Source organism: Blennius ocellaris, assembly GCF_963422515.1.
Source record: "Blennius ocellaris genome assembly, chromosome: 13".
Taxonomy (NCBI): domain Eukaryota; kingdom Metazoa; phylum Chordata; class Actinopteri; order Blenniiformes; family Blenniidae; genus Blennius; species Blennius ocellaris.
In genome coordinates, this window is record NC_137662.1 from 13734978 (window position 1) to 13759991 (window position 25014).

Below are 25014 nucleotides of genomic sequence, written 5' to 3' on the forward strand. Positions count from 1 at the left end.
ACGGTCTTGTACTTTGAATTTTTTTGTGCACTTTGATTATGACTGTACACACACTGAACACTCCTGTTGGTGGTATGTTGTTTTTCATGTTATTCTTTTTCTTTTCTTGGCTAAGCTTTAAGGTTTTCAGAACTGAATACCCCATATTAAAATGAATAAAATATACATATCTGGCATTCAGAAACATTTTTTTCACAGTCAGACTTGACACAAAGTTAAACAATGTTACAAAATGTGTTTCAGTCTTTTCACTAGGATAGAAGTCAGATCTGCCCCCTATTGTCTGAAGTTCAGTTTGCAAATGAGTCAGTTTCACACTCTTTTGAAAAGTTAACCCATTAAAGCTCAGATGAAACTCTTTCTGAACTCTTTGAAATGGATGTAAACTTACTTTCCTGGACTCTCCAAAGTAAGTACAGACTGCTAAAGGTAGACCTGAACAATTAACATATAACGTCGACTCTGTTAAAAAAGCCTCAGATATTAAACTTGACTATGGGTTCTTAACTTGGACTTAGAATTTTTTGTTTTGTTGTGTTTAGACTTGATCAAGACTATTCAAAACATACCTGGGCATTTTAAATGGAAACAAAGATCCTTAATAAGACACGGTTCCTTCAATCCACACATGGACTCTTAAAATACGACTTTTTAAACAACATCTGGATTCATAAATCTAGACCTTGGATCTTTTTAAAATGACCCACACTTTAGGTCTTTGAAATATATCAAGAATTTTTAAAGACCTGCCTTTTTAAATCAGAACTGGGTTCTTCAAAATATGGGCATAGAGTCTTTCAACAAATGTTAGAATCCATACAAACTTTGTGAAACAAAATGCACCAGACCCACATTCTTTGTACTTGACGAGAACATTTTAAATAACACTAGGACTCATCGAACTGGACCCAAAATCTTTATACTTCACCCTCCAAACTTCAAAATAAGCTTGGTCAAATTGGGAAAACTTGAGGAACTCAGTCGTCCATTAAAAAGAGTTTGCACGTATAAAATCAGAATTTCATCTTCAACAGAAGCTTTCAACAGCATCTGAAATTCTAAATCATTCATTCAAACTGAGTAAATACAAGGCATATGACCACATATTTCCATAAAGGAATGAATGACTCATATTGTATACAGGTCCACAAGGCAAATTTAGCATAGTTGGGTAAATTAGGTACATGATAGGTTACCACATTTACCATCTGACCTTAATTTACCGTCATTCATGTGGGGAGTGAAAAACATCTGTGAACTGACTGACTACATAGCTTGTCATGTAGCTATGTGATGTTTGATTGCAGTATATACTTTTTTTTTTTTAATGATTTGTATGGTGATGGAAAAAAAAACTACAGTAAAAAGAGTGCATACTGCAATTACCTGCTTTGTGTGTATGTGTGAAAACTAGCTCTTGCTAGAACCCTTAGAGGGTAAAAGGAAATTATGTGCCTGTGAATTCTTTGAAGTAGACTCAGACCATTCGAGGTATGAAACCAGACTGTTGAAAACAACTGCTCTGAATGATTGAACTGCACATTAAACTTAAAACGCTTTCTGTGGCTACCGACATATATATTATTTCTCTTTCCCTGGGAGGTGGATGGTGATGTATCTGTAAATCAATGCAAACGTTCCCTTCGGCGCAGAGTTTACGCCTCATGTCCAAAGCGAGTCTAACTTCTTGGGAAATGTGAAGACGAAATGTTGCACGGCTTTGACCGAACATGACCTCTCCGACTTGCCGTAGTACTGCAAGGCTGTGGCACTCCTCCTCAATGAACGTTGGAAAGATGGCGACTACATACGCACAAGCGAGAGTCAACTGTACCGGCGGGTAGAAAGTGCTGAAAAGAGACGCAAATCCGCGCATCTTGCAAACATTCAGCAGTGCAACGCGCGTGTGAAGGTACTCAGACATGGTGTAGCCCATGCACGGCTAGAAGACGGCGGCCGCTGCTTTGCTATGGAGCCTCCGGATCGCAACAAGCCCAGCAGGTAAAGCGAACACTTCACCATCAGGACCTCGCAGCTGCCAAATAGGGAGCTGAACGCGATACTGCGGGCCGCTCAACGGGGGCGCTTGCGCATCCCGCAGAAAGCGTCTTCCTGCCAAATAGTGGTACGCGTGCAGTTGATGCATTTGCAGCACCGGAGTTGTAAACTTTTTTGTAGCTGCACTTTCCGCCGGGATTTGTCGCAGATATTCTCCCCTCAGCGGACTCCCGTTTGCTCAAAAGATCGAGAAAATGCTCGCCCGATGCTGAGGTAACATTATGGACATTTATAACCCCCAGAAATCGTGCAAAATTCCAGGGAAGCGCTAGCTACCGTCTTCTTTTAGTTGTGGCTTTTCACTTTATTATTTTCCCAACAAGTTCGCAAAAGGGTGGGTATGGAAGTCGCGAGGTTTTAAAGTTGCGTTGGATTTTGCATCGTGGACTCGTGGTGTTGGACTCGAAAGTGCGTCGACTGATTATTTGAGATCGCTGGACTATGCATTTTGATCACATCAGCGGAGCAGAAAGTTCGCAGGCTTCAAGCTAGCATGTTGCTCCTCTGTTATTGTTAAATCCCGCGGCTGGACCCGGCGCGGGTCGCAATCCATGCACGAATGTGTTCGGATCGTTTACAGAATGATGCCTTTCTGCAATCTCTGCAGCAGCATGCATCCATCTGCACACACGAGAGGTTTTGTTGCATGTGCGCATCTCGTCATGGAAATACCGCAGTGCTTTGCCCCTGACAGACCCTCAGGAATCTGCTGTTATGTCTTTCTTTTGCTCCCCTTGTTCTCACACGCGTTATCACTTTATGGGCATTTATCAGGTTGGATCAGTCCTTGTCATCTGCGATCATACTGCTTTCCAGTAAATAGCAGTCATTTTTTCTTCTTCTTGTGCGTCGGCTATTTCAGTAATTACGGAGTATCAGCCAGTTGTTATTACCTTGCACGCTCGTGCCCGCTCACTTTAAGTAGATACACAAACAGCTCACGAGATTGTGCAAGAGTGTCCCTAGTGTTGTTGCTGCCCTGTCTTTTTTTCCCATGTATCTGACCAGCAGCAGTGGGAAGCATTGCTCGATCACATGATAGTGTCATTATACTGTTATTTCCTTTTTCATAGCCATGGTTACAGTGTGCTCTACTTTCCAGAGTGCAAGGTAACTCATGCTCCAGAGATTTCACATCGATTATTAGCTCTTTATTCACTGTTTTACTCACTAGAATATACTTTCAGTGCAGATCTGCCACTGCTGGGGATTGTTTCCTTGTTATTGATGCAGTGAAGCAATGGGGAGCAGAGCAAACGTCTAATCAATAGAGATTACATGGCCAGAGTTGCAGACACTGCAGAGAAACAACTTAAGTTTGGCCTACCTGTGTTCTGTGCAAACATCTGCTAATATATTGCACTTATTAGTGAAGTGCAAACATGAAGTTTTTTTTTTTTTAAATCCCCTACATACCTTGAGAAGTGAGGATTTTTCTAACCGTTGGGTATTTTTAGTAAGAAGACTCGATGTGCAATTGAAGGCTATCACTATGTTTGCAATACAGAGGTCCTTTGTCAATAATGTCACGTTCTCAGCGTCAGTCTGAAGACTTTGTGGCTCACAGGCATTCCAGAGATTTCAGGATGTGGTGTACTGCGTGCAGTAGATGGCTGCCCGGAGCTCTGGAGGAGCGAGTTGTGTAGAACTCATTAATGCTTGTATTTGCCAAGTGCACAGGCTGAGGAATACAGATGGACTGTCCTCTAGTGTTTCCTATCTGCATCTTGTCTCAGCCCACACCTGCTTTACAGAGAGAAGCTAAAGCTTGCACATTCTGTCACCTTCATCTGTCATTTCCTTTTTAACAAGCATCTTTGTCTCTACAAACTGTTGCAGCTGTTGTTCTTATTGCACTGTGCAGAATAAGGAAGTGCATGATTGACTGTTAAATATGGGGGATTTACAAGTTCATCTGCTTCATTTGTTATCTGCAGTTATGTGGAAGGGGGAGTTTTTTGCTCATTATTGTCCACTGTTTCTGAATGAATTTAAATGCAGAGCGTTGCATAACCCACTGCCATTAAACAGTGTCTGTGTTTATATACTTTTAGATCAATTGACTTGCTGCGGTTACTGACATAAGCACAGGAAAGGCTGTGTCTCTTCTTATACAGAGGACATTCTGTGTCAAATCCACTATAAGAGCTGATTATCCATAGAGGTGCTTCTGTAAATGCCAACCTCATGATTGCTAAGATACAAAAGAGCTGTTTGCATATGGTATCATGTTTAGCAGCAGGAAGCTGCTCTGTCACACATGTACAGTACACTTTGCACAGTTGCGTGCAGAAGAAGTAGGGAGGTCCATTCTGGGAAGTGTTGCACTTTTCCATTGAAGGGTGTGGTCAAGAATGTCGTGTTCATTGTTTCTGAATTCTGTCACTTTATGGCGCAAAAGCTGATTACGTCTGTAGCTCTGCCCTTTTGTGAGGGATCGGCTACTTGTCAGACATGTACACTGTTGAATGCATGATCTGCTCTGCCACTGTGTGCACAGATTTGCAAAAATGGTTATTTAATCATGCAGCCTCAGCAGTTAACTGCAGGCTCTAATTTGGAGCCAGCGGACACATGGTTTTTCCAGTGCGAGTTAATCAAAATCAGAATTTAGCTTGCCATGCATCAGTTGTGCCAGCATGATCTAATTAAAGCAAAGTGTGCTCTTACAAAACTCAGACCACCTTCTCCTCCTTTCTTCGCTCTACAAATGAAAAAAAAAAAAAAAACCTCTATAGTTTGGGCATTGTGAGCAAGTGTGCTCACTAACCAGCTGTGTGGTATTCAGCTGTGGGCCTCACGGGCCACGTGTCACAACTATACAATAGAGTGCCCCTTGCTGGTACAATAGTGTGGATGGTGGGTGTCAAAGGTCAGCCCCCCCTGACTCTGGCAGCCCTTGGTATCATTGCTTCAGTCCCCGTACAGAAAAGACTTTCGATTTTGTGCTGTTTATTATTCACTCGGTGCGTCTGCCTGGGGGCTCGAGCATTCCACCGTCCTTTATTGGAGCCCCAATGAGCCATCAGATGAACCATTGAGAGCAGCCAGACACCATCTGCAGTGATAATTCACTAGTGGCAGCCAGGCAGGGACAGCTTGAGGACCATAGTGTTGCTGTGGTTAACTGCAGGACACGCAGGCCAGGAACGTTCTCCATGCAAGTTTGCAAGTATGAAAGCGGGAGAGAGAGAGAGAAAAAAAAAAATCAGAAGAATTTGCACAGCCTTCACTTTCGCAGCTCAATCCATCCTCCAAGTGTTTCATGGCAACGTAACAAACAACCGGCAGTGATGGCGTCATTGGTTCCGCTTTCATTCCTGACTGATTCAGTCATGCTGTTTTGTGTAGAGAAGTGTCTTTTAAAAATTTGGTCGTGTTCCCTCTCACACGAATGAACTATTTTTGTCCTCAGACATCGCACACCCATGCACGCTTTAGATTGTTTACAAGTGCATGCACTGTCTGATCACAGTGACGAACACGGGACACGTTATGCTGGTGGTATAACAAGTTTCTGAAATGCTTTGATGCATTTATTGCAGGATTAGAATCGGCCTGCGCTCAGCCTGTTGTTATCAGTTTCCTGATACCTGCTTGAGCCCGACATCACAACACCACAGTGGTTTGTCTGTCGGGGTGCGTTATCACTTATTATAGTGCGCATAATTGCAGACTGTGTCCTCTTTTGCTTGGATACTGAAAAGATCATTGTTATGTTCTGCTCCTGCAGCACAGCTTCCCATACAGTGCACTCATAATGAAACCAGTGTATTTCCATGTAAGAGTTTGTCTTTAATTTCAGGACTTGTGGTGACGTTGGTTGGACTATTGGCAGTGCGGTGGATAGTTTTTTTTTCTTTTTGTTTTTGCAGAGACATACTCTATGCTCTTAGATGTTAGCATTGATATCAGGATGCTTGAACCATAGGTTTGGATTTCTGCCAGCTGGAGAGTGAGCTATTGATGATCCTCTCGACGAGAGACAATTGCTTTTGCATTAGTTTCAGGATCATTTAATAAATTACACATAATGTAATAACACAAGTTGTACTTTTATGTACTGTTCAATAAGATTTATAGAAATCTAAATGCATACATGTAGGGTGTTACCCTCAGAAGAAAGAGGGTGCTGGTCAGGCTGGGGAGACATTTCAGTAAGATGCAACACTACTCTACTTTTGGCGAGTGGGTATTATTACATTCAAAGTTGTGCAGTTGTGCTCAATGTGGTGAGTTTCTCATATAAAAAGCACGTTTGCATGTAGATATGCAGGATTATTTGCAGCAGGTGTTTGACTGCCTTGCATGCAGTGTCACAGCTGCACCGTGTGTGTGTGTGTGCGTGTGTGCGTGTGTGTGTGTGCGCAGACATTCTGTTCAGGGGCAGATGGGCAATAGAAGTCAGCACTCTTACTCTTTGTGACTTGCTTCAGCATGAGATTTCCAGATTAAGCCCCCCCCAGTGAAAGTGATACAGCCCAGTCCCTTTCAACAACGTCTGCACAGACGCTGGCCGGCACGTGTGGGGGAATGCCTCTCTGGAAGATGATCGATGGCAAGACGCATCATGACCAACGCAGATATCGCCTGTTTTCATTCCGTCTGTGCTCTTTCTCTCTCTTTTTGTGTGTGGGGTCCGACCTCCTAACCTTTCTTTCTAATCCTATTAAAAATCCTCAGAAAGGCATTAGGGGAACAAAGCTTTGACATTGTAATTGGGAGAGGCGTGCTGCTTGTTCTCTTGGTTTTTTTCCCCTCTCTGCCTCACCTTTTTCCTCTCAGAAAGAAACATTTGAAGTTATCATAGCACTTTGTTTCTGCAGAAGTAAGTGCAGCTTCTACTTTGCACAGCATATATTACAAAATTATACAATGATTTTTTTTGTTTTTGTTTACACTGAACAAACATTTTCATAAATGTGCATTAGCATTTTAATTCTTTCAGTCTTTGCATCATTGGCACACACTGGTGAGCAGAGTTGTGCAGTCTGGTTGATAACATAGCAAACAGAGTTTGCAACGCTTACTTTTCCTCCCTCCCTGTTTGAGCCATTATGTTTATTTAAACCAAAAGAAGGTGCCCACTGCTTATTATCCTTCATCTGGACGGCTGCGGTCATGCACCGAGATCTACTGCCACACATTTAAAAGGCAGCCAGCCAGACTCCGAAGGACAGACAACTCGTCTTCTGCTGTACGCAGCAGCAGACATGCAGTCTAGCTGTACTTCAGCGATCCGTTTGCTGTGGCATTAGAGAGATTTGCTGCACACCCTGTTATTGATGCAAACAATGCAGCCCTGTTTGACCTTGTACACACATTTCTATGGTTTTGGTTTGTGTTATGACTGAAATAGTTTCATGGTGCCAAAGCCATGACTTGTATTTTGCATATCTTCCAGGATAAGAATGTTTTGGGGGTTTTTTTCATTGTGGAAGCATAACTCCAGTCAGTGTCATTCAAGTGTTTTTTTTGTTTTGTTTGTTTTTGTAATCTATTTTTGAATGTTTACAGGCAGGCTAAGCCAGTGGAAGATGCATCCCAACAAAATTCTGAGGTGGATGAATCCTGGGAGTCCCCCAGTGAGGAAGAAGAACCTCTCTATGGAACGTCACCTCCTTATACCTCCCGTCAGATGAAACGTATGTCTAGCAAACATCAGAAAAGCAGCCAAGCGAGGAGTGCAGGTCGTTCTCCGAACAAAGGTGAGTTAAAATATGAGAAGCAGAAATAAGCCTGGATGCCGTGACATAGCAGTACATTGTTTCATTAAACACTGAGCCCAATTTGAATAATAAACAAAATCCACAACTACACAAAAAAAAGGTCCCCAAATCACTGGTTAATCTGTATTCCTCTGTACCCTAAAGGTTTAGAGGCGTATCGCCGTTTAATGCATTAACCAAAACAAGAACCAAGGCATCTTGCAGTCATGAAAACTCCCGAAGATTCCTAAGGCATTGTGTCACAAGATCCCGTTTGTACACCCAATCTTGCAATATCTCGATTTTCACTGGAAAGATGATTAACCATTACAACATTTCAGACTTTTCTCATGGCTTTAATACTCTTTCATTGAGAAAGTGTGACTTTTTTTCGGGCCGAATCAGTCAAATGTTGATCTTTTTTTCGCTTGAGCTGCCGCAACGCCATCTTTGATATCCCAGAACCCCATGCGCACAGGTTTCAAAGACGACATCAGTGGGTGAAACATAAACACAGTTTGATGGCTACAAATTCCGGTTTGTTTGTAATCATATCAACTTTGGTGTGATTATGTGTAAATGAGAGGTGATGGTATTGTTTTTGTGTATTGATTTATTCCCTGTGCAAAAGGGAGACCTTTTATTGGAAGTTTTTTTTTCTTCTTTTTTTTCTGGTAGAGTAACTTTAACATCCATAATAGGAACACATGCACACTGGGATGTGAAGATGAATGCAGAAGTTACAGTTACAGCAAGTAATCTTTGGATTAAACTTAGTTATTAACCTAATAGAAGTGATAACCAGCAAAGGGCAGTGTTAATTATAATGGCCTATCCATAATGAGGGAGTTTAGTTTTTTACAAGGGTTGAGAGATAAGAAAAACCTGTGGACAGAACATTTGTCTTATGTGCTGTCTCACAACTTGTTTGATTGGTCAGAAAAGTCTGTGTGGTCAATGGGGAAAAGCAGGAATATGCTGGTGTAAATGGTTTTACAGCAGTGGATATTAAAAAACAAAAAACAAAACCTAAAAGCTTGTATAACACTTTTTTAAGGCATGTAAATACACACAAATGACTAATAATTGGTGTAAAGAGGCTGCCCAAACAAGCGCGTCATTTGATTTTGAACATTTGAACCAAATTTGTTCTTGTTCTTGCCGCCTCGAGCAAAAGAACACATTTCTGCTTCAGGTGTCTGTCTGGTTTTTCAGAAAATAACCACTTCATGTCCTCTTCTGGTTATTTTGAGGAAATGTATACAATGAGCGCTTTATAAATTCTGGCCTCCGGTTAACATATGCATGTTAGAGAAAGGCATGGTTAGTTAACATTTAGCATGCAGCAGGTATAGAAACCAACTGTTACTTGGCACACTTATGGATCCTAACATCCTTTACTTAAAAAAAAAAAGGGGGGGGGGGGGGAATGTCATGTCATGCTCAAAATATCTGAATAGTATTGAAAAGTTATCATTTTGTGACCCATTAAGGAGATTCTCATGGAATTTTATGGAAATAAATTATGAGGTCGGAATTTGCTTCGCTTCAACTGCTTTACATGCATTATAGTGACCGGGGGTGTGATTTTATTCCAGCAGACCTCAGCACGTCTATCCCGAGAGAGTGTCCCAAGCCGGCTGAGCCTCCTGAGGAGCACAGCTACAAGCAGGGCAAGAAGCAGAGGGCCACACAGCGATCTACAGAGCGAGACCACAAGAAAACCATTGAAGAGTCCTTCATGCTGGATCCACTCTCAAAGTCGAGCCATTTAGGTTCCCTCATCATGGATCCCAGGAAGCATTACTTGAGCTTGGGCTGCAGCAGCTGCAAACTCCCGGTGTCGATGCCTCACATCGCTCGGACTCACCGCCAGACGTCGCGGACGGACTGTCCTGCCGACCGGCTCAAGTTCTTCGAGACTCTGCGGCTGCTGCTCAAGCTCACGTCTATGTCCTCCAAGAGGAAGGAGAAGGAGCAGAGAGGCCTGGAGAACATGCCCTTCATGGGCCACAACAATGAGGTCATCTGGCTTGAGCTGCAGGCGTGGCATGCACGGCGCTCCACCAGCGACCAGGACATTTTTCTTTTCACTGCCCGCCAAGCTATACCCGACATTATCAATGAGGTGCTGCACTTTAAAGTCAACTACGACAACCTGAGAGGGGCTCAGTGTTCAGGGTCTCTATCAATCCAGGGGGAAGATCAGTGCATCCCCGATCTACTCTGCGAAGAGAAGAAGCATGCTGTAGCAGAGACCAACCACTGTGGCGTAGACCCGTGGGGGTTCAGTGCCTGCCCCTCCGCGCTGAATGCAGCAGAGCCCCTCGGCTCGGGCGCCGATTGCAGGGAACACCTCCAGCGTCAGCGGCTGGCTTTCGAACAGGTCAAGCGGGTTATGGAGCTGTTGGAGTCAGTGGAGGCTTTGTACCCGTCGTTACAGGCACTTCAAAAGGACTATGAAAAGTATGCAGCTCGGGACTTCCAGGGCAGAGTGCAGGCACTCTGTCTGTGGCTCAACATCACACAGGACCTCAACCAGAAGCTGCGGGTTATGGCCACTGTGTTGGGCCTCCACGACCTCTCCCGTATCGGGTGGCCTGTCTTCGAAATCCCTTCGCCCCGCTGCTCCCGTGGAAATGAAGAAGAAGAGACTGAAGACGACGAGGAGAACGATTCGACGGCCACTTTCACAGCGGAGAGCGACACAGAGGACAGGGATCCTGAAGAGGAAGGAGTGGCGGGATCTGTAGCAGGAGAGCTGTCTCCTACCCTGACTCCTAAATTTGCTCGTTTGTTGTCCGAAGACGAGTTTCTCCCGACTGCTTCATCAGTGATTGCAGAGGCCTCGGCCAGCGGAGGAGTGTTCTGCCCTACAGCCATCTACAGACCATTTGTGGATAAAGCTCTGAAACAGATGGGACTGCGTAAACTGATCCTCAGACTGCACAAACTAATGGACCGCTCTCTTCAACGGTCCCGAGCAGCGCTGCTCTGCCACACTCCGGCACTGGAGGTGAGCTTTCTCTTCTTTATTGGAAGGCACAGTAATTATCATTCTTTAATTCATTATCATATATGTGTGTATGTATATATATATGTGTGTGTGTATGTGTATATATATATATATATATATATATACACACCTCTTTCACTACCTCTGCCTTCTCAACCTTTATAGAGGTGCAATCTATAAAATAGTGTGAGTCCCTCAATACGATGCACTGTGGTGCACTGCTTTCAAGCTTCTTTGTAGCATCATGTCTGCAGTTTATGAAATGTGGGAAGTGAAAACAGCTAATCATCACGTCTGCAATGCAAATGTCAGTAATTCAATCAGGCACGGCGGGAAGCTGCTTTCAGAGGATCTATCGGTGAACTAGAGATGTGCTGGCACATTGATATAATGAGTGAAAAAGAAGAGGCGATACTTACTGAGTATCGCAGTGAGTGATCAACTTTGCTTGTTTATATTGATTCCTTTTGGACAGTTGTAAACTCAACTCTATTAACTCCAAATTCTCATGCCACACGCACATCGGTTCATCATAGGTTTCAAATTTTGGCTGGATGTTGGATTTCTTGCATTTTAACAATAAACTAAAAAGAAGTATGCTCTGAATGATGTGCTTTATTTCTCCCACTTTCAGTTTGCAGACTTCCCGGACCCCATGCTGTACAGCGACTACCTGCCAGAGCTGTCCCGTCATGTATCCTGCCGCGGCCCACCGGATTCAGAGCTGGGCACAGATCAGATGTCCTGGAAGGATTTGCTGGACATGGATCTCCCGTCCTTCAGGCCCGCGTTTCTCATGCTCTGTCGAGTCCTCCTCAACGTCATTCACGAATGCCTTAAACTCCGACTTGAACAGAGGCCTGCTGGAGAGCCTTCGCTGCTCAGCATCAAACAGGCAAGAAGCTGCTTCGGCACTTTTTAATGTTTTAGCTTCAAACGTACTATTTTTTTTACATCTGGCTGCGTTAAGGCCAACAGCTGGGCTGTAAATATTTAATGACAATATATGCCAACAACTTTGACAGTTTCAACGGGTTCACATGTGTTTTTGTCAGTGGACACATTTATCGAGATCAGTGGTGAGAATGAGCATGTCCACAAACCTCAGGCACCAAGGTTGGGAACCACTGCTTTAGATTTATTAATGGAGTGATATCTTAACCTATTTTCATGGCGACGACATAAAAATACGAGAATGCCTGACTTGTATGTGTTATATGAGGTTTTGATGAGGGGTTGCTTGTGCTCTGCAGTTGGTTCGCGAATGCAAAGAAGTGCTTAAAGGAGGTCTTCTGATGAAGCAGTATTATCAGTTCATGCTGCGGGATGTGGTGATCGACGCTCAGGGCTTGCAAACGAATGCCAACATCGATGAGTTTGAAGAAGACCTTCACAAGATGCTGGTGGTAAGACTCTTTTCCGTCACACTGACTTTAAAGAGGGGAGATGTTCTGTGTTGCGAAAGTATGGAAAGGTAATGGGGAAAAAAACAAAACTGGAAGCCGTATGTCCCAGATGATGTGGTTCTCAAACTGTTTCTGCAGGTGTACTTTGACTACATGCACAGTTGGATCCACATGTTGCAGCAGCTGCCTCAGGCCTCTCACAGCCTGAAGAACCTTTTGGAGGAGGAGTGGAACTTCACTAAAGTCATCACTCCATACATTCGCGGAGGGGAGGCGCAATCAGGGAAGCTTTTCTGGTTAGTCAACCTGCAGTGCTATAGTTCATTTTACAGTTTCCCCTCATGATGCCCATTGCAAGTAGAACAGACCCGAATTTGTGAAAGGTTGAAGTTCTTTAACGTTATAAGAGACTAAGCTTGTCTGCTCTTCACAGTGACATTGCTGGGATGCTGCTCAAATCCACCGGAGAGTTTCTGGATGTTGGTCTGCAAAAGAGCGACAATGAGTTCTGGGAAAGTGCAGATGACAGTACTGCTTCAGATGAGATCAGGTGGAGTGCATTCTCTGTAAATTAGAGTTACTGAGACAAATATCGAAGCAACAGCTATATTGATAATTGATTTATTGCATTGGTATTGCATTTTCCGTTAAAGGTGAAATTCTCACATTTGAATGTTTTAGTTCTCAGGATGTGTTGAAAACCCTTTTGTATTTTTTTTTTTTTAGGCGGTCGGTTATCGAGACCAGCCGGTCACTGAAGGAGCTGTTCCATGAGGCCAGGGAGCGAGCGTCCAAGGCTCTGGGCTTTGCCAAAATGCTTCGCAAGGTGAGACACAGCAGTGGAGAATTTTCACCACCTTGAAACCAAAAACCACAATCTGTGCCACTTCTTTTTACCCTCCTTCACTGAAGTCTGTGGATTTGTATTTCTGACACGCAGTTTGTTTGCTTCCTTCTCAGGATTTAGAAGTTGCTGCAGACTTCAGCATCACTAACGGGGTGACCTGCCTCCTGCTGGCACTGAAAAAGAGAAACTATGTGAAGGTATGCATTTTTCCCTGCTAATTTTGCACATTTCATTTGATGTCATTTCCATCCACATGTGGTTTGTTAAACTATTTAACCTGCTTGTTTTTCCTTACCCAGGTTCAGACTCCAGGTTTGGAAGAGCTCCAAGTTTTTGTCCCCTGTGGTCTGAGGGAGCAGCGGCCTCTCATCTTGCAGCTTCTCAATGCCGCTGCCGGCAAAGACTGCTCCAAAGAGCCCGATGAAATCGTTGAAGATGATGCCTACCTGCTCATGAGTAAACACGGAGCCGGAGACTCCAGCGCCGACGCCGAGTGGGCTCAGTGGGATGGGGAGCTGCTCAAACTAGTGCTACAGATGGAGGCCGTTGACACATTAAGGGCCATGAAAGTAGGTGACGTATTTGAGTTCAGCATTCGTGCACGTTTGTTCGACGAATGCTCTTCAAGCCTCCTTCTGATACAATGTGCTTCCAGGTGGAAAACGTGCTCTTGATCGTGATGCAGTCGGCTCACCTGGTGGCGCAGCGGAAGGCCTTCCAGCAGTCTATGGAGGACGTGCTCACTCTCAGCCGAGAGCAAACCTCGAGTCAACCTCTCATCGCCGGCGCTCTGGAGGAGCTCAAGGTGCTTTACATAACTACTTGCAATGATTTCCAACCCATAACGGCATGGGCTTGCTGTGCTGCTGTAAAGCCAGGTGCATGTCAGTGGCCTACTTTCATGTGTGTTTTTACTGCAACTGTACGTCAGCTACCCTCAATTTCTGCTGTGCCAGATTTAAGAAATGTTACTTGGAGAAAAGATACAAAACACATTCATAGTGGCTTTTTTTTTTTAGGATCTTATTCGATTAATTCAGGGGATCAATCTCATTATGCTTTGCACTGTGACCATGGGCCTAACATTAAAGATACTCTCTCTCGCTTTAGAGTACGATTAGGGTCATGATATTTGTAGGACGGTGTCTCCAGAGCAATTCAATGATTGGATCATGAATGGGTTTACACCATCTCCTCCGATCTGATTGTATTTTTAATCAGATAGCAACAATTTAATCAGGTAAATTAGGGCGCTTCTAATCCGATTGGTACATAATCGGATTCTTCAACATCCATGTAGCTTTAGCTCTGGAGTTGTATCACATTCAAAGCAACAATGAGATTTCACTAGATTTGTATATTTGCTTGTTTTTATTCATGTCATTTCAGATTAACACTTTCTGAAACTTGGTATTTAAATGAACAATAATATACGTTTCTCACTCTTTGTCCCTCCTCTGATAGGACGAGGCTCTGCAGCTATGCATAAAGATCAGCAGGGCCATCGACCGAGTGGAATACATGTTCACTACAGAGTTCGAGGCAGAGGTGGAGGAGTCCGAGTCCACCACTCTGCATCAGTACTACAGGGAAGCAATGATACAGGGCTACAATTTTGCCTTCGAGGTAAAAGCTTCCAGGAAACAAGACGTGTGACGCCGTGTTTATTTTTGCCATCAGAAATTTTTACAACCTATCTCTTTTTTTTGTGGAAATATTTTGTGTTGAGTTTTCCCACATTTATGTTGGTTTATTGGATATGAAATATGCTCGACCAGCCCTTAGCCGGGGGGGATTTTATGTCGTAATCTTGATTATTCCCTGTTTGCTCTTCATAGTACCACAAAGAAGTTGTGCGCCTGATGTCTGGGGAGTTTAGGCAGAGGATTGGAGAGCGCTACATCGCCTTTGCACGCAAATGGATGACATATGTCCTGACCAAATGTGAGAGTGGCAGAGGCACCAAGCCCAGGTAGGAGCACTCGGGTTGTATTTATTTTAGTTCTTACTTTAAATTTGGGACACCTTTATCAAGGTAGTTAAAGTTAAAACCAAGCCCATCCTACTAATGCAAGTAGTGCATCAATGACTCAAACGTATTTATCTTCTGTTTAACAATCACAATCCTCATTAAATACATTTCTTTTACTCTACCTTGTAAAAAGCTTGTCGTTCTCTTGTAAGCACGCTGCTATGGAAACACTACACTCTGTTAATAGAGGGAAGCCTTTAAGCAGCAGCTTGACATTGCAAACAAAGATTATTTTTTTTATTGTTATCATGACAAGTATGCACAAAAAAGAGGCTCTGAGCATGAGTCACTCTGTCCTATTATCAATATTTTTCACCTGACAGGTCTCTCTGAGAAACAGTTATCAGTAAATTTGTATTTCAGCACTAAAGTTTTGATCCGATGTTGCTCTCTATGTTTACAGGTGGGCTACTCAGGGTTTTGACTTTCTTCAGGCCATTGAACCTGCCTTTATATCAGCATTACCAGAGGATGACTTTCTGGTAATCCACCTTCTTTGTGATCTCAACTTTACACAGTACACTAATTTGATGTATTTGTGAAAGCATGTCCACTTTCCTCACCAGAGCTTGCAAGCCCTGATGAATGAATGTATTGGCCATGTGATTGGGAAGCCCCACAGCCCAGTAACAGGCCTGTACATTGGTAAGATCCTCCACTGTGATGTGTGGTTTATTTGGTCCGTGTTCACAGCTGATTTGAGTATTTTCCCAGGGATGAGTGGTTACACAATACAGGTGGAGTAGCCTTGTGATTACACTCCAGTTATTGCAAAACAACAAATAAACATCCAGTGTGACTGGAAGTCACTGAGTAAGGCAATGAACTTTACAGGCTACACACTCCTTGTGAGTCATGAGTGTGTATGACTGATTGTGAAGTTTGATAATCATTGGCTCAGCAAACGCTTCCTCATTAATTGACTATAAAGAACAATTTGATGCGTGCCAGGAATAATGAAGGAGAAAGGCCCCAGGTCACATCTTTTTTCCTCCTATTTGATGCAGTGAAAACATGGTTTCACTGCATCATTAGGAATGTTTGGATTTTAATGCTAATCTTGGATATATTTGTGTTTCATATTGGATTTCATAAATCATTAATGTAACCTGATGTATCATTAATATCAGTTCTCATTATATAATTCAAATAAATGTCATTTGTTTTGCACATCTAAATGTTCATGCAAGTGAAATTTCACCTCTGTGAAATTCAGCAAATTAAGCTAAACAAAACATAAAGAAGTTGAATAAACGATGGCTAGAATTGAGTAAACTACTAAAACTTGCGGTGCAGTCATCAAGCATTTACTATGCATTAGTACACGTAGCCTTTTAGTAACAGAAGTTGTATTGTGCATACTGAGAAGTAACAAGTGTAGTAAAATTTGTGATGTAATTGTTTGTTTTTTATTTCCACTGCTTTGACCCTGGTTACTAGTTAAGTAGTCTGCAGAAAAAAATTATTAACATAACTCACCCAGATTTTACACCAGTACTTATTTGAATGTCTTCTATTTATTGTAACCACATCATTAACATTTACAGAAGGCAGAACAATTCCAACACCTCATTATAATAAAGTTTTGCTCAACAACCAATATTCCAAATCTGTGTTGTTGATGCAGATGTGTTGGTTTTTGTAAATGACTTCCTTTAATTAAGTGTTGAGATCTTTTTTTTTTCAGCTCCCAGAAACAGTCCTCGTCCTGTAAAGGTCCCTCGTTGCCATAGTGACCCTCCAAACCCCAACTTGTTCATCCCTAATGCTGACAGTTTCAGGTAGGGGACTGTACTTGAGCTCACGACAGTTTGATCTGCTTATTGTCTTTCACTTTTTAGTATCAGCGCTCTATCCTGCATGGCTTTGCATTTTTAAATATTATATCTCGCTCTATGGTTGCAAAGCTTTTACGTGTGTGCATGTGTGTGTTTCCTATGACTAGACTGTTTTTTTTAAAGTGTGTGCGTCTCCCTGAGTGAGTGTCATCCACCCCCTCAATCAGCCACCCAGTCCACACATCTGAACACATCCCATTGAACGCCACACTGCCGGCTCAGGCAGTGCTCTTGAGTCCTCAGTTTGTTTTTTTCGCCACGCAGCTCTCGAAGCCTCCCCTGCGATCTCCGGAACCAGCTGTTCCCCAACGGCCCTCGGCCCACTCCTCAGGGCCCGGGGGAACACAGCCACACCAAAGCACCCGGCAGCACCCCCAATGACGTCAGGTAGCCTTGCCCCCCCCGCCCCCCAAACTAGAAACTGTTGTCAGTGCGTGGCCCGCAGGACTAAAATTACCACCAGCATCTCACATGAAGAAGAAATGCTTCATGTTGCAGTGATCAAGATCTGATAGGTGGAGGCAGGCAAGCCTGAATTGCTCATAGTCTGTGAGGGTGGAGTAATATATACATTTATTGTTGAATTTTTAAAAAGAGGAGGAGGAGGCAGCATATTTCCTGCTGCTTTGATATATATATATATATATATATATATATATATATATATTGCTTTACCTCTGTGCAACAAATTAAGTTTATTTTTCTGTAATTGGGTCATCCTTAACATATTTAAAATATTTTTAAACCAATTTTTGTGAGTTTTTATTTTTTCCAGCCTTTTGAATTTGTTAATCTAGTGAAGCATTTCCTTTTCTCTGTATTTTACCTTCACAACTTTAGTTATAAGTCAGAGATGATGCACCTAGAGCATGGCTGTTGAAATTAAAAGAATATTTTCTTGATGCTTGTTGAAGATGCAGCTTGCTAACAATTTACATGACACTGATGTTTTTCATAAAAATAGAATATGGGCCAAAATAAATGCCCAAAATCGACTTTGTAATATTTAGTTCAGCCTTACATGTTTTATTTCAGGTTTAGTAAAGGCTGCAAAATGTCTGCATTATAGATAACTGGAGCTTGCAGGAGTGTCACTACTGTGCAGGGAAGGGTCTGGTTGTTGTGCATGGTGTGAAAGTGAGCTCTACCTCATAGAAAGAGTGGCGCATAAAACTCTGCTTCTTCGGCTGTTGGTATTGGTCTTGCTTTGATGCTGGTGATTAACTGCCTGTAGATTTCCTGGCTTATTAGTGTTGACATCAGATCCTTCACTCTGGAGGTCTGACCTCAAGAAGTGAATGACTCTGATGCATGTAGACCTGATTAATGTGTTTTTAACCGACAGGCTAAAAAAGTACATTTCTTTCACTTGAAGGTTCAGATGGTTTTCTGTTTATTATAGAGTCTTGATTATTTCAAACTTTAAATGTATTTGTATTAGATCTGCACACTATGATGTGGAAATGCAATGTTTAGTATTGTGGTATCTTTATGATTTGTCATGAATATAAATTGAAGTAGAATGTTAATGTGTTTGCACCTTGATATTTGTTTTTCCAGACAACAGTTGTTGTTCTGTCAGAAACATATTTTTTTCAATTATTAATTGCACACATTTTTTTTTTTATTAATCTTGGTCTCTTTTTTTCCCCCTTCATACTTCAAATTCTGTCCTTTTCTAATTTCCACATAATTGTGAAGGTAGATGTCAAAATAACTTTCAATCTGCTAGATATTTTGCGACTCTATATTACACTGATGACGGTATTTCTTTACCATATCTACTCCTTTGCAAGTCACTGGGTCACATAGAATTAAACATGCTAGAAATTGTGCTCTGGCCTGTTTGGGTTGTCCAATTCTTTCCATGTAAAGTTACCACTTAGTGCATGAAACTGTTTCTGCAGCACACTTGCTTCAAAAGAATAATACATTGCTTTCTTGGTGGTTGCAATGAACAGAGAAACTCCCAGATTGAAATGAGCCATCAGGCAATTAGTCTTTGACTAATTCTTTGTGAAACATGAGGTGGTTTTTTTTCATGCCTGCAGAGGATCCAGTTTCCATGAGAATGACCGTCTGTCCTCAGTTGCAGCAGAGTTCAAGTCTCTGAGCCGTCACTCCAGCCCCACTGAGGACAGAGAGGGTGGGTGTCTTCACAGATGATGTCGGACTTCATCTGAACTCCCTGAGCTGAATTCTCTCCTGTGATTTATTTCTCCAGAACCGTCCTATCCTAAAGGCGATCCCAACAGTGCTGCACGGAGAAGCTGGGAGCTGCGAACCTTCATTAGCCAATCGAAGGGTGAGGCCTGTCGCACCAACTAATTCCTCCAATAAGTTCAGAACCACTTGAAAGCATTGGACTCACTGCCGTTCGCTGGCTTCCTTCAACAGACACGGCTGCACGGCAGAGTCCAATGGAGGCTGTCCGCCGGTCCATTCGCAAGTTTGAGGACAAGCGCTACGCAATGATGAAGCAACGCAACATCATCGGCCAAGTGTGTCACACACCAAAGTCCTACGACAACGTGATGCATGTCGGACTTAGGAAAGTGACCTTCAAGTGGCAGAGAGGCAACAAGATCGGTACGGCTGCATTGTGACTGTTCATGTTGCATTTTTTTCTCGCTCTCTCTCTGACACAGACAGTAATGGTACGTCTGTGCGTGTGATTACAGGTGAAGGCCAGTACGGGAAGGTTTACACCTGCATCAATGTCGACACTGGAGAGCTAATGGCTATGAAGGAGGTATGCATTCTTGCTGACTTGGGCCATTTTAAAAGACAAACCATATGACTCTCAGGCCGTAACACATCTGTTCTTCATCTAGATCCGATTTCAGCCAAACGATCACAAAACAATCAAAGAAACTGCAGATGAGCTGAAAATATTCGAAGGCATTAAACACCCGAACCTGGTGCGATACTTTGGTGTGGAGCTCCATCGAGTAAGAAACCTACACAGATCAGCCTCCACTCAGTTGGCGCGCTTTACGAACCCAAGCAGTTTAGCGTCAATCTTTTATGTGCTCGCCTGCAGGAGGAAATGTACATTTTCATGGAGTACTGTGATGAGGGCACGCTGGAGGAGGTGTCCAGACTGGGGCTGCAGGAACACGTCATCAGGCTCTACAGTAAACAGATCACTACGGCCATAAATGTCCTCCATGAACACGGCATTGTTCATCGTGATATTAAGGGTCAGTACAAAATTATGATTTTTTTATTTTTTTTTTACTTTGTGGAAGTCTGGATTATTATAGATTAACCATTTAACGGTTTCCATTGTGTCCTTTTTGTGTTCCAGGAGCAAATATATTTCTTACATCATCGGGTCTAATTAAGCTTGGTGACTTTGGCTGCTCAGTGAAGTTACGAAACAACACCCACACTATGCCGGGGGAGGTCAACAGCACGCTGGGAACAGCAGGTAAGAGACAGCAACACATGTACAGGTTGTTCGCACTCCGAGGGGGGCCATAATGCTGTAATTCATGGGTCGGTGACAAATCAGCTTTAACACCATGAGATAATTAAATTATTTCACAAATTTGTTCTGGAAACAAGTATCAGAATTAAAGAAATTCCTTCTCATGTGTCTTGTAATTCAAAATGTTATTTACAATTCTGTAAGCCCGAACAGATCTGAAAATGTGAAATGGTTGGTTTTTTTTAATTACATGGTTTAATAAATAAAAGTGTATATAGAAATATTAATATGCAAGTCCTAACCACACCACATCAGCTTTTAAAGACGTGTCTCAAATACAAAAAGATGATTCTGTGTAGGCAGTGAAATAAGCACGTGATGCAGATTTTGGATGTTTTTCTAGGTTATAAATGCTCATATCCTCATCCAATGCGTTGGATATCATCCAAATATATTTCCAAAAAATGACTGAATTTCTTTCAGCTTATATGGCACCTGAAGTCATCACAAGAGCAAAAGGAGAAGGCCATGGGCGAGCAGCAGACATCTGGAGTTTGGGCTGTGTGCTTATTGAAATGGTGACTGGAAAGGTAAAGAAAAGACTTAATGATTCATTGTTTTCCATATTTATGCTGCAAGTCTGAAAACAAAGGAAGATGCTGTGAACACGTTTTTTGTTCCTACTTGGAATTTATGTTTGAGTTTAATTAAATTCAAACATTCGCACGCGTTTTTTTTTTCTTCTAAAGACTTCAGGAACTTTTTGTGTTAAACTAATGTCAAGTTGTGCACACATGCCCCTTGAGCCTGTTTCATCCTCCGCTTCTACACATGACTCATGTTCTTATCTTTGTTTCAATCGACAGAGACCCTGGCATGAGTATGAGCACAACTTTCAGATCATGTACAAAGTGGGCATGGGCCACAAACCGCCCATCCCGGAGAAGCTGAGCACAGAGGGGAAGGACTTCCTCGGCCACTGTCTGGAGAGTGAACCCAAACGGCGCTGGACAGCTAGCATGCTGCTAGATCACACGTTTGTCAAGGTGAGAGACCCCCCCCTTAATCATTTTATTGTTTTTACACCCTGTGACAGGCATGGATTCAACTTGCATCGAGGCTTTTATTCAAAAGTTTGTACCTGACCCATACTACAGTCTGAGGGAAAAAACTAACTTTTCAATCTTTTCATTATGAATCATGACATATTTACAGATAAAGTAGATTGTCTATGTGCTTGCATGAAAGGAAGTACAAAACTACAGTTCAGTTTTATACTTTTACATTTTTTGCAAGTGTGACATGCAATAGCTCCAAAGGGAAAAAAAGAGCCTTGTTTTTTTAACTACCAGTACAGCCATCTCTTATCTTGGGCCAGAGGTTTTTGATGTGGGATGCATTGCCTGTAATTTGGAGGAAATGGTTGATGTTATCCGTTAGTTGATTGCACTGCGCTTCCATCCTTTTCAGGCTTACAAGTACAGAATATTCTGATAGACTGAAAATAAAATGCCAGAAAAAGCAAGATATGACATCATTAAATCTTTTTGTTTTTCATTTCAAAAGATTACAGCAGTTGTCTCATTTCTTTTTCAGGTTTGCACTGATGAAGAGTGAATGAAAACCCCTCTGTGGCTTTAAAGTTTACAAATTAAAGCACTACTGTACATGCTGTTGGCAAAAACAACAAAAACATGAACTGTGGACAAGGAGGAGAGGGCTTTACGGCTGAAGGCACATGGAGTTAAACTGAGGAACTAATTACAATATCATTTCAGAGTACAACTGGATATATAGAGTATAGAGTTGTGTTTTTATTTACCCGAGGGACAAGGGGAGGAAATGTACATACTGTAAGAAATGGATTGGCTTTAATTCATGTATAAACATTATTGTAAAGTTAAACTATTGCCACATATGTTTGTTGTCAGTGGTGAAGAGACTTCTGAAAAAAGCATCGAGAAATCGCCTGCTGTTGGTGTCCGTTTTAAACAAGTGGGTGATGGAAGGGGGCAAAATCTATAGCACTTTTAAACTGTTTACCCAAGGGGGCAGTCGAGTATGAGATGCCCTTTGAGGCTGACGATGTGTCAAGTCTCGGTGAATGGAAGGAGGCGCTGGTTTACCTTCACAAAATCAATACCATCCACGTAGTTTTTTGTTTGTTTTTTTTTTTTTAATAAGAAATCGGACACGACGAAGGCATTCTTGCTTTTGTATTTCTCTTTGCTTTTATGCCGAGGAGAAAGTCTCAAGTTGGGGCAATTCTCAAGTCTACTGGTCGTCGGTGAGGAGCTGTTCTTGTGACTGGAGCAAAGCCAACTAAAAGGAGAAAGTGGGCCCGCGCTCCCTCCCTGCTGCTGAACACAACCAAACAAAGACACTGACACACAAGTCTAGGTCCTCTGCTGCTCTCACAGTGTTTGCTATGTAAAAACAATAATAATAATAAATAAAAAGTTTTTGTAATTATCTCATGGTTTTGTCTTCTACTTTTGGATGCGTGAAAAACTATTACACTGGGTGTAAAAGCGGAATTAAACTTCAGACACGATGTAGAGTAGGGGTGTCAAACATATTAAAAAGACGTTTTCAATCAAAGTAACTTGTATACCTGGGGATCACAATTTTATGAAGCTTAGTGGACATCAAATAACAGTCTCTTGAAGAAGCATCGGCACCAAAGTCAAAACCAGTCGTGAATTTATGCACACATGCATGCTGACAGCATGAAATTGTAGCCAAAAAATTAACCTGAAGAAAAACACTGTAGTAAATAGGACGCTTCACTTGCACAAGCTTCTGCAAATATAAATCAAAAGGAGTTTAATAGCAGTGCACACATGTCACCTGCCATTGATCTGCCAGCCAGAGAATGGTTCACGGAGATTACGTGAAAAGTTGCACAACTTGTGTTTAAAGACCTAGCTTCAAACTCTTTTGTGACACACCTGAGTTCACAATGGGGTGACATTAAATAACTTCTCCAAACAGGCCTGTCAGCTTAAATGTTCCCTGAACTAATGACAGCAACTCAGTGGCTGTTTGGATTTACTCTTGAAGGTCAAATCTACTATAGTTACTGTCCTGTTGAAAAACACTTTTGAAATATAATTGATATTTAGGTGCACAAAGAAAGTTTCTTGGATTATTGCAGAGAATATAACTGACTGGAAGAGCAGCTGTGTGCAAGTACAGTGGATACGTCCAGCTCACACTGCAGGTGATAAAGTCCTGGTATCTTAAGTTTTTCAGATAACAGAATCAACTGCAAGGGAATTGTCAGTGTTTTTTTTCCCCAAGTGGTGATATGACTTTACATTTATTACTCAGAGGTGAAGCTACTCTGCTGTGTGCTGCTTGTGTGCTCAAAATCAGTGTCTCTTTGAATAAGAATAATAAGAATCTCCCTTTAAGAATATCTTATGGTTTGATTGAGTTGATATCTGGAAAAAGGGTTTCTAACGTTCCGAATTTTTCACATATCACTACTACTGGTGCATACAACTGAATACAGTTGTTAAACTTAAAAAAAAAAAAAAGCACACCAAAAAAACCTCTTCTGATGCCTGCTGATGATTTTCTAAAAATGGATTGACAACCAAAATATTAAATACTGGTTTCAAAGTGAATTTCAATAAATTATTGAAAATTATTAAAAAGTAAACAAAACCATCCATTTGTGTCACAGTATGCTGGGGCTAATCCCAGCTAACTACTCTGAGCAAACACACAGATTCACGTCTAAGTGCAGGGAGAACGTGTAAACTTGATCTGGATTTGAACACCCAAATATACATCAGCAAGTTGAAGGTCTCGATGAAAGGTACATTTCTGGTAATGGAGCATTAAACATGGGATGGGATTTTGCTTTTGCTTTTAGAAACCATAAACAAATACTTTTTTGGGTTATTTTTCTCCAGGCTGGTTGGTGGCAGTTTGTGTGGTGCTTGCATGCAGCCAGCAGGTGTCTCTGTAGTTTGATGTGTCTAAATATTCTCTGACACTGTAATTGCTGATTCACTGTATTCATCTCAAACTGCTTAGTTTTTATTATTATTATTATTAGTTTTGTTTGTCCTCATAAGAATGCATGGCACCTGAATTCTTCACAGAACGGAAACATGATGTTAATGAACAACTCAGAAGAAAGAAGTCTGGGCTGTGATAAGAGGATCACAATACATAACTTGGAAAGTTCAGATTAGATAGTCCTTTTCTCAGGATTATATGTTTGGTAAGTCACTGCTACCGCTGTTTTTAGTGTCAACAACCAGAGCACAGAGTGAACCTGTTACCTAACAGAGCAAATAAGAATCTTGCAATCTGAGAGGTGGATCTTTATCATTTCTATCTCAACCTGCAGAGAGCTAACTTTGACCAGGTGCTACATTGTGCACAGTCAAATCAAGGGGATGCACTGCTTAAATATTTTATCTGCACAGTACAATACTCATCCTCGCTTTGCTGAGGAGCTGAAGTCAATTTGATGCCCGTGGGGGCTTTGCAGAGCTGTTGATGAGATGTTGATGAGACTGGAGCGTGGCCAATGGAATGTTTCTGAGAAAAAACACACTTGCACAAGAAAACAGGCAAAGCCAACAAATGACTTCAGCTTCTTCCTTCTGTACAAACGGCATGCACCAATATTCATTTTCAAAAGTTAGTTTATTAAT

At 42.0% G+C, this 25014-nt stretch overlaps 1 protein-coding gene across 4 annotated transcripts; it reads left to right on the top strand.

Annotated features, from left to right (window-relative positions):
• The first annotated feature begins 1805 nt into the window (after positions 1-1805).
• Positions 1806-22744, top strand: map3k4 (mitogen-activated protein kinase kinase kinase 4). 4 transcript variants are annotated; one of them, XM_080507170.1, is made up of 27 exons: positions 1806-2001; positions 7576-7766; positions 9365-10782; positions 11417-11677; positions 12036-12188; positions 12327-12484; positions 12622-12738; positions 12915-13014; positions 13149-13232; positions 13335-13604; positions 13691-13840; positions 14500-14661; positions 14874-15007; positions 15471-15549; positions 15634-15712; positions 16755-16848; positions 17170-17292; positions 18957-19051; positions 19130-19210; positions 19303-19494; positions 19587-19657; positions 19740-19856; positions 19949-20108; positions 20216-20338; positions 20822-20928; positions 21205-21384; positions 21935-22744. In XM_080507170.1, exons 1-27 carry the CDS (start codon positions 1970-1972, stop codon positions 21953-21955), a joined length of 4752 nt encoding a protein of 1583 aa, XP_080363296.1. In that variant the 5' UTR covers positions 1806-1969; the 3' UTR covers positions 21956-22744. The 4 variants fall into 4 exon arrangements, with proteins under 4 accessions (XP_080363296.1, XP_080363298.1, XP_080363297.1 ...); XM_080507172.1 differs by having other exon boundaries at positions 20822-20916; XM_080507171.1 differs by having other exon boundaries at positions 9368-10782.
• The last annotated feature ends 2270 nt before the right edge of the window (positions 22745-25014 follow it).

Bases quoted from the DNA above. Each gene is read 5' to 3' on its own strand.
- map3k4 (XM_080507170.1), top strand. From the start codon at position 1,970: ATGGAGCCTCCGGATCGCAACAAGCCCAGCAG. The intron at 14,662-14,873 runs GTAAAAGCTTCC...TGCTCTTCATAG, and splicing joins GCTACAATTTTGCCTTCGAG to TACCACAAAGAAGTTGTGCG. The intron at 20,339-20,821 runs GTAAGAGACAGC...AATTTCTTTCAG, and splicing joins CAGCACGCTGGGAACAGCAG to CTTATATGGCACCTGAAGTC.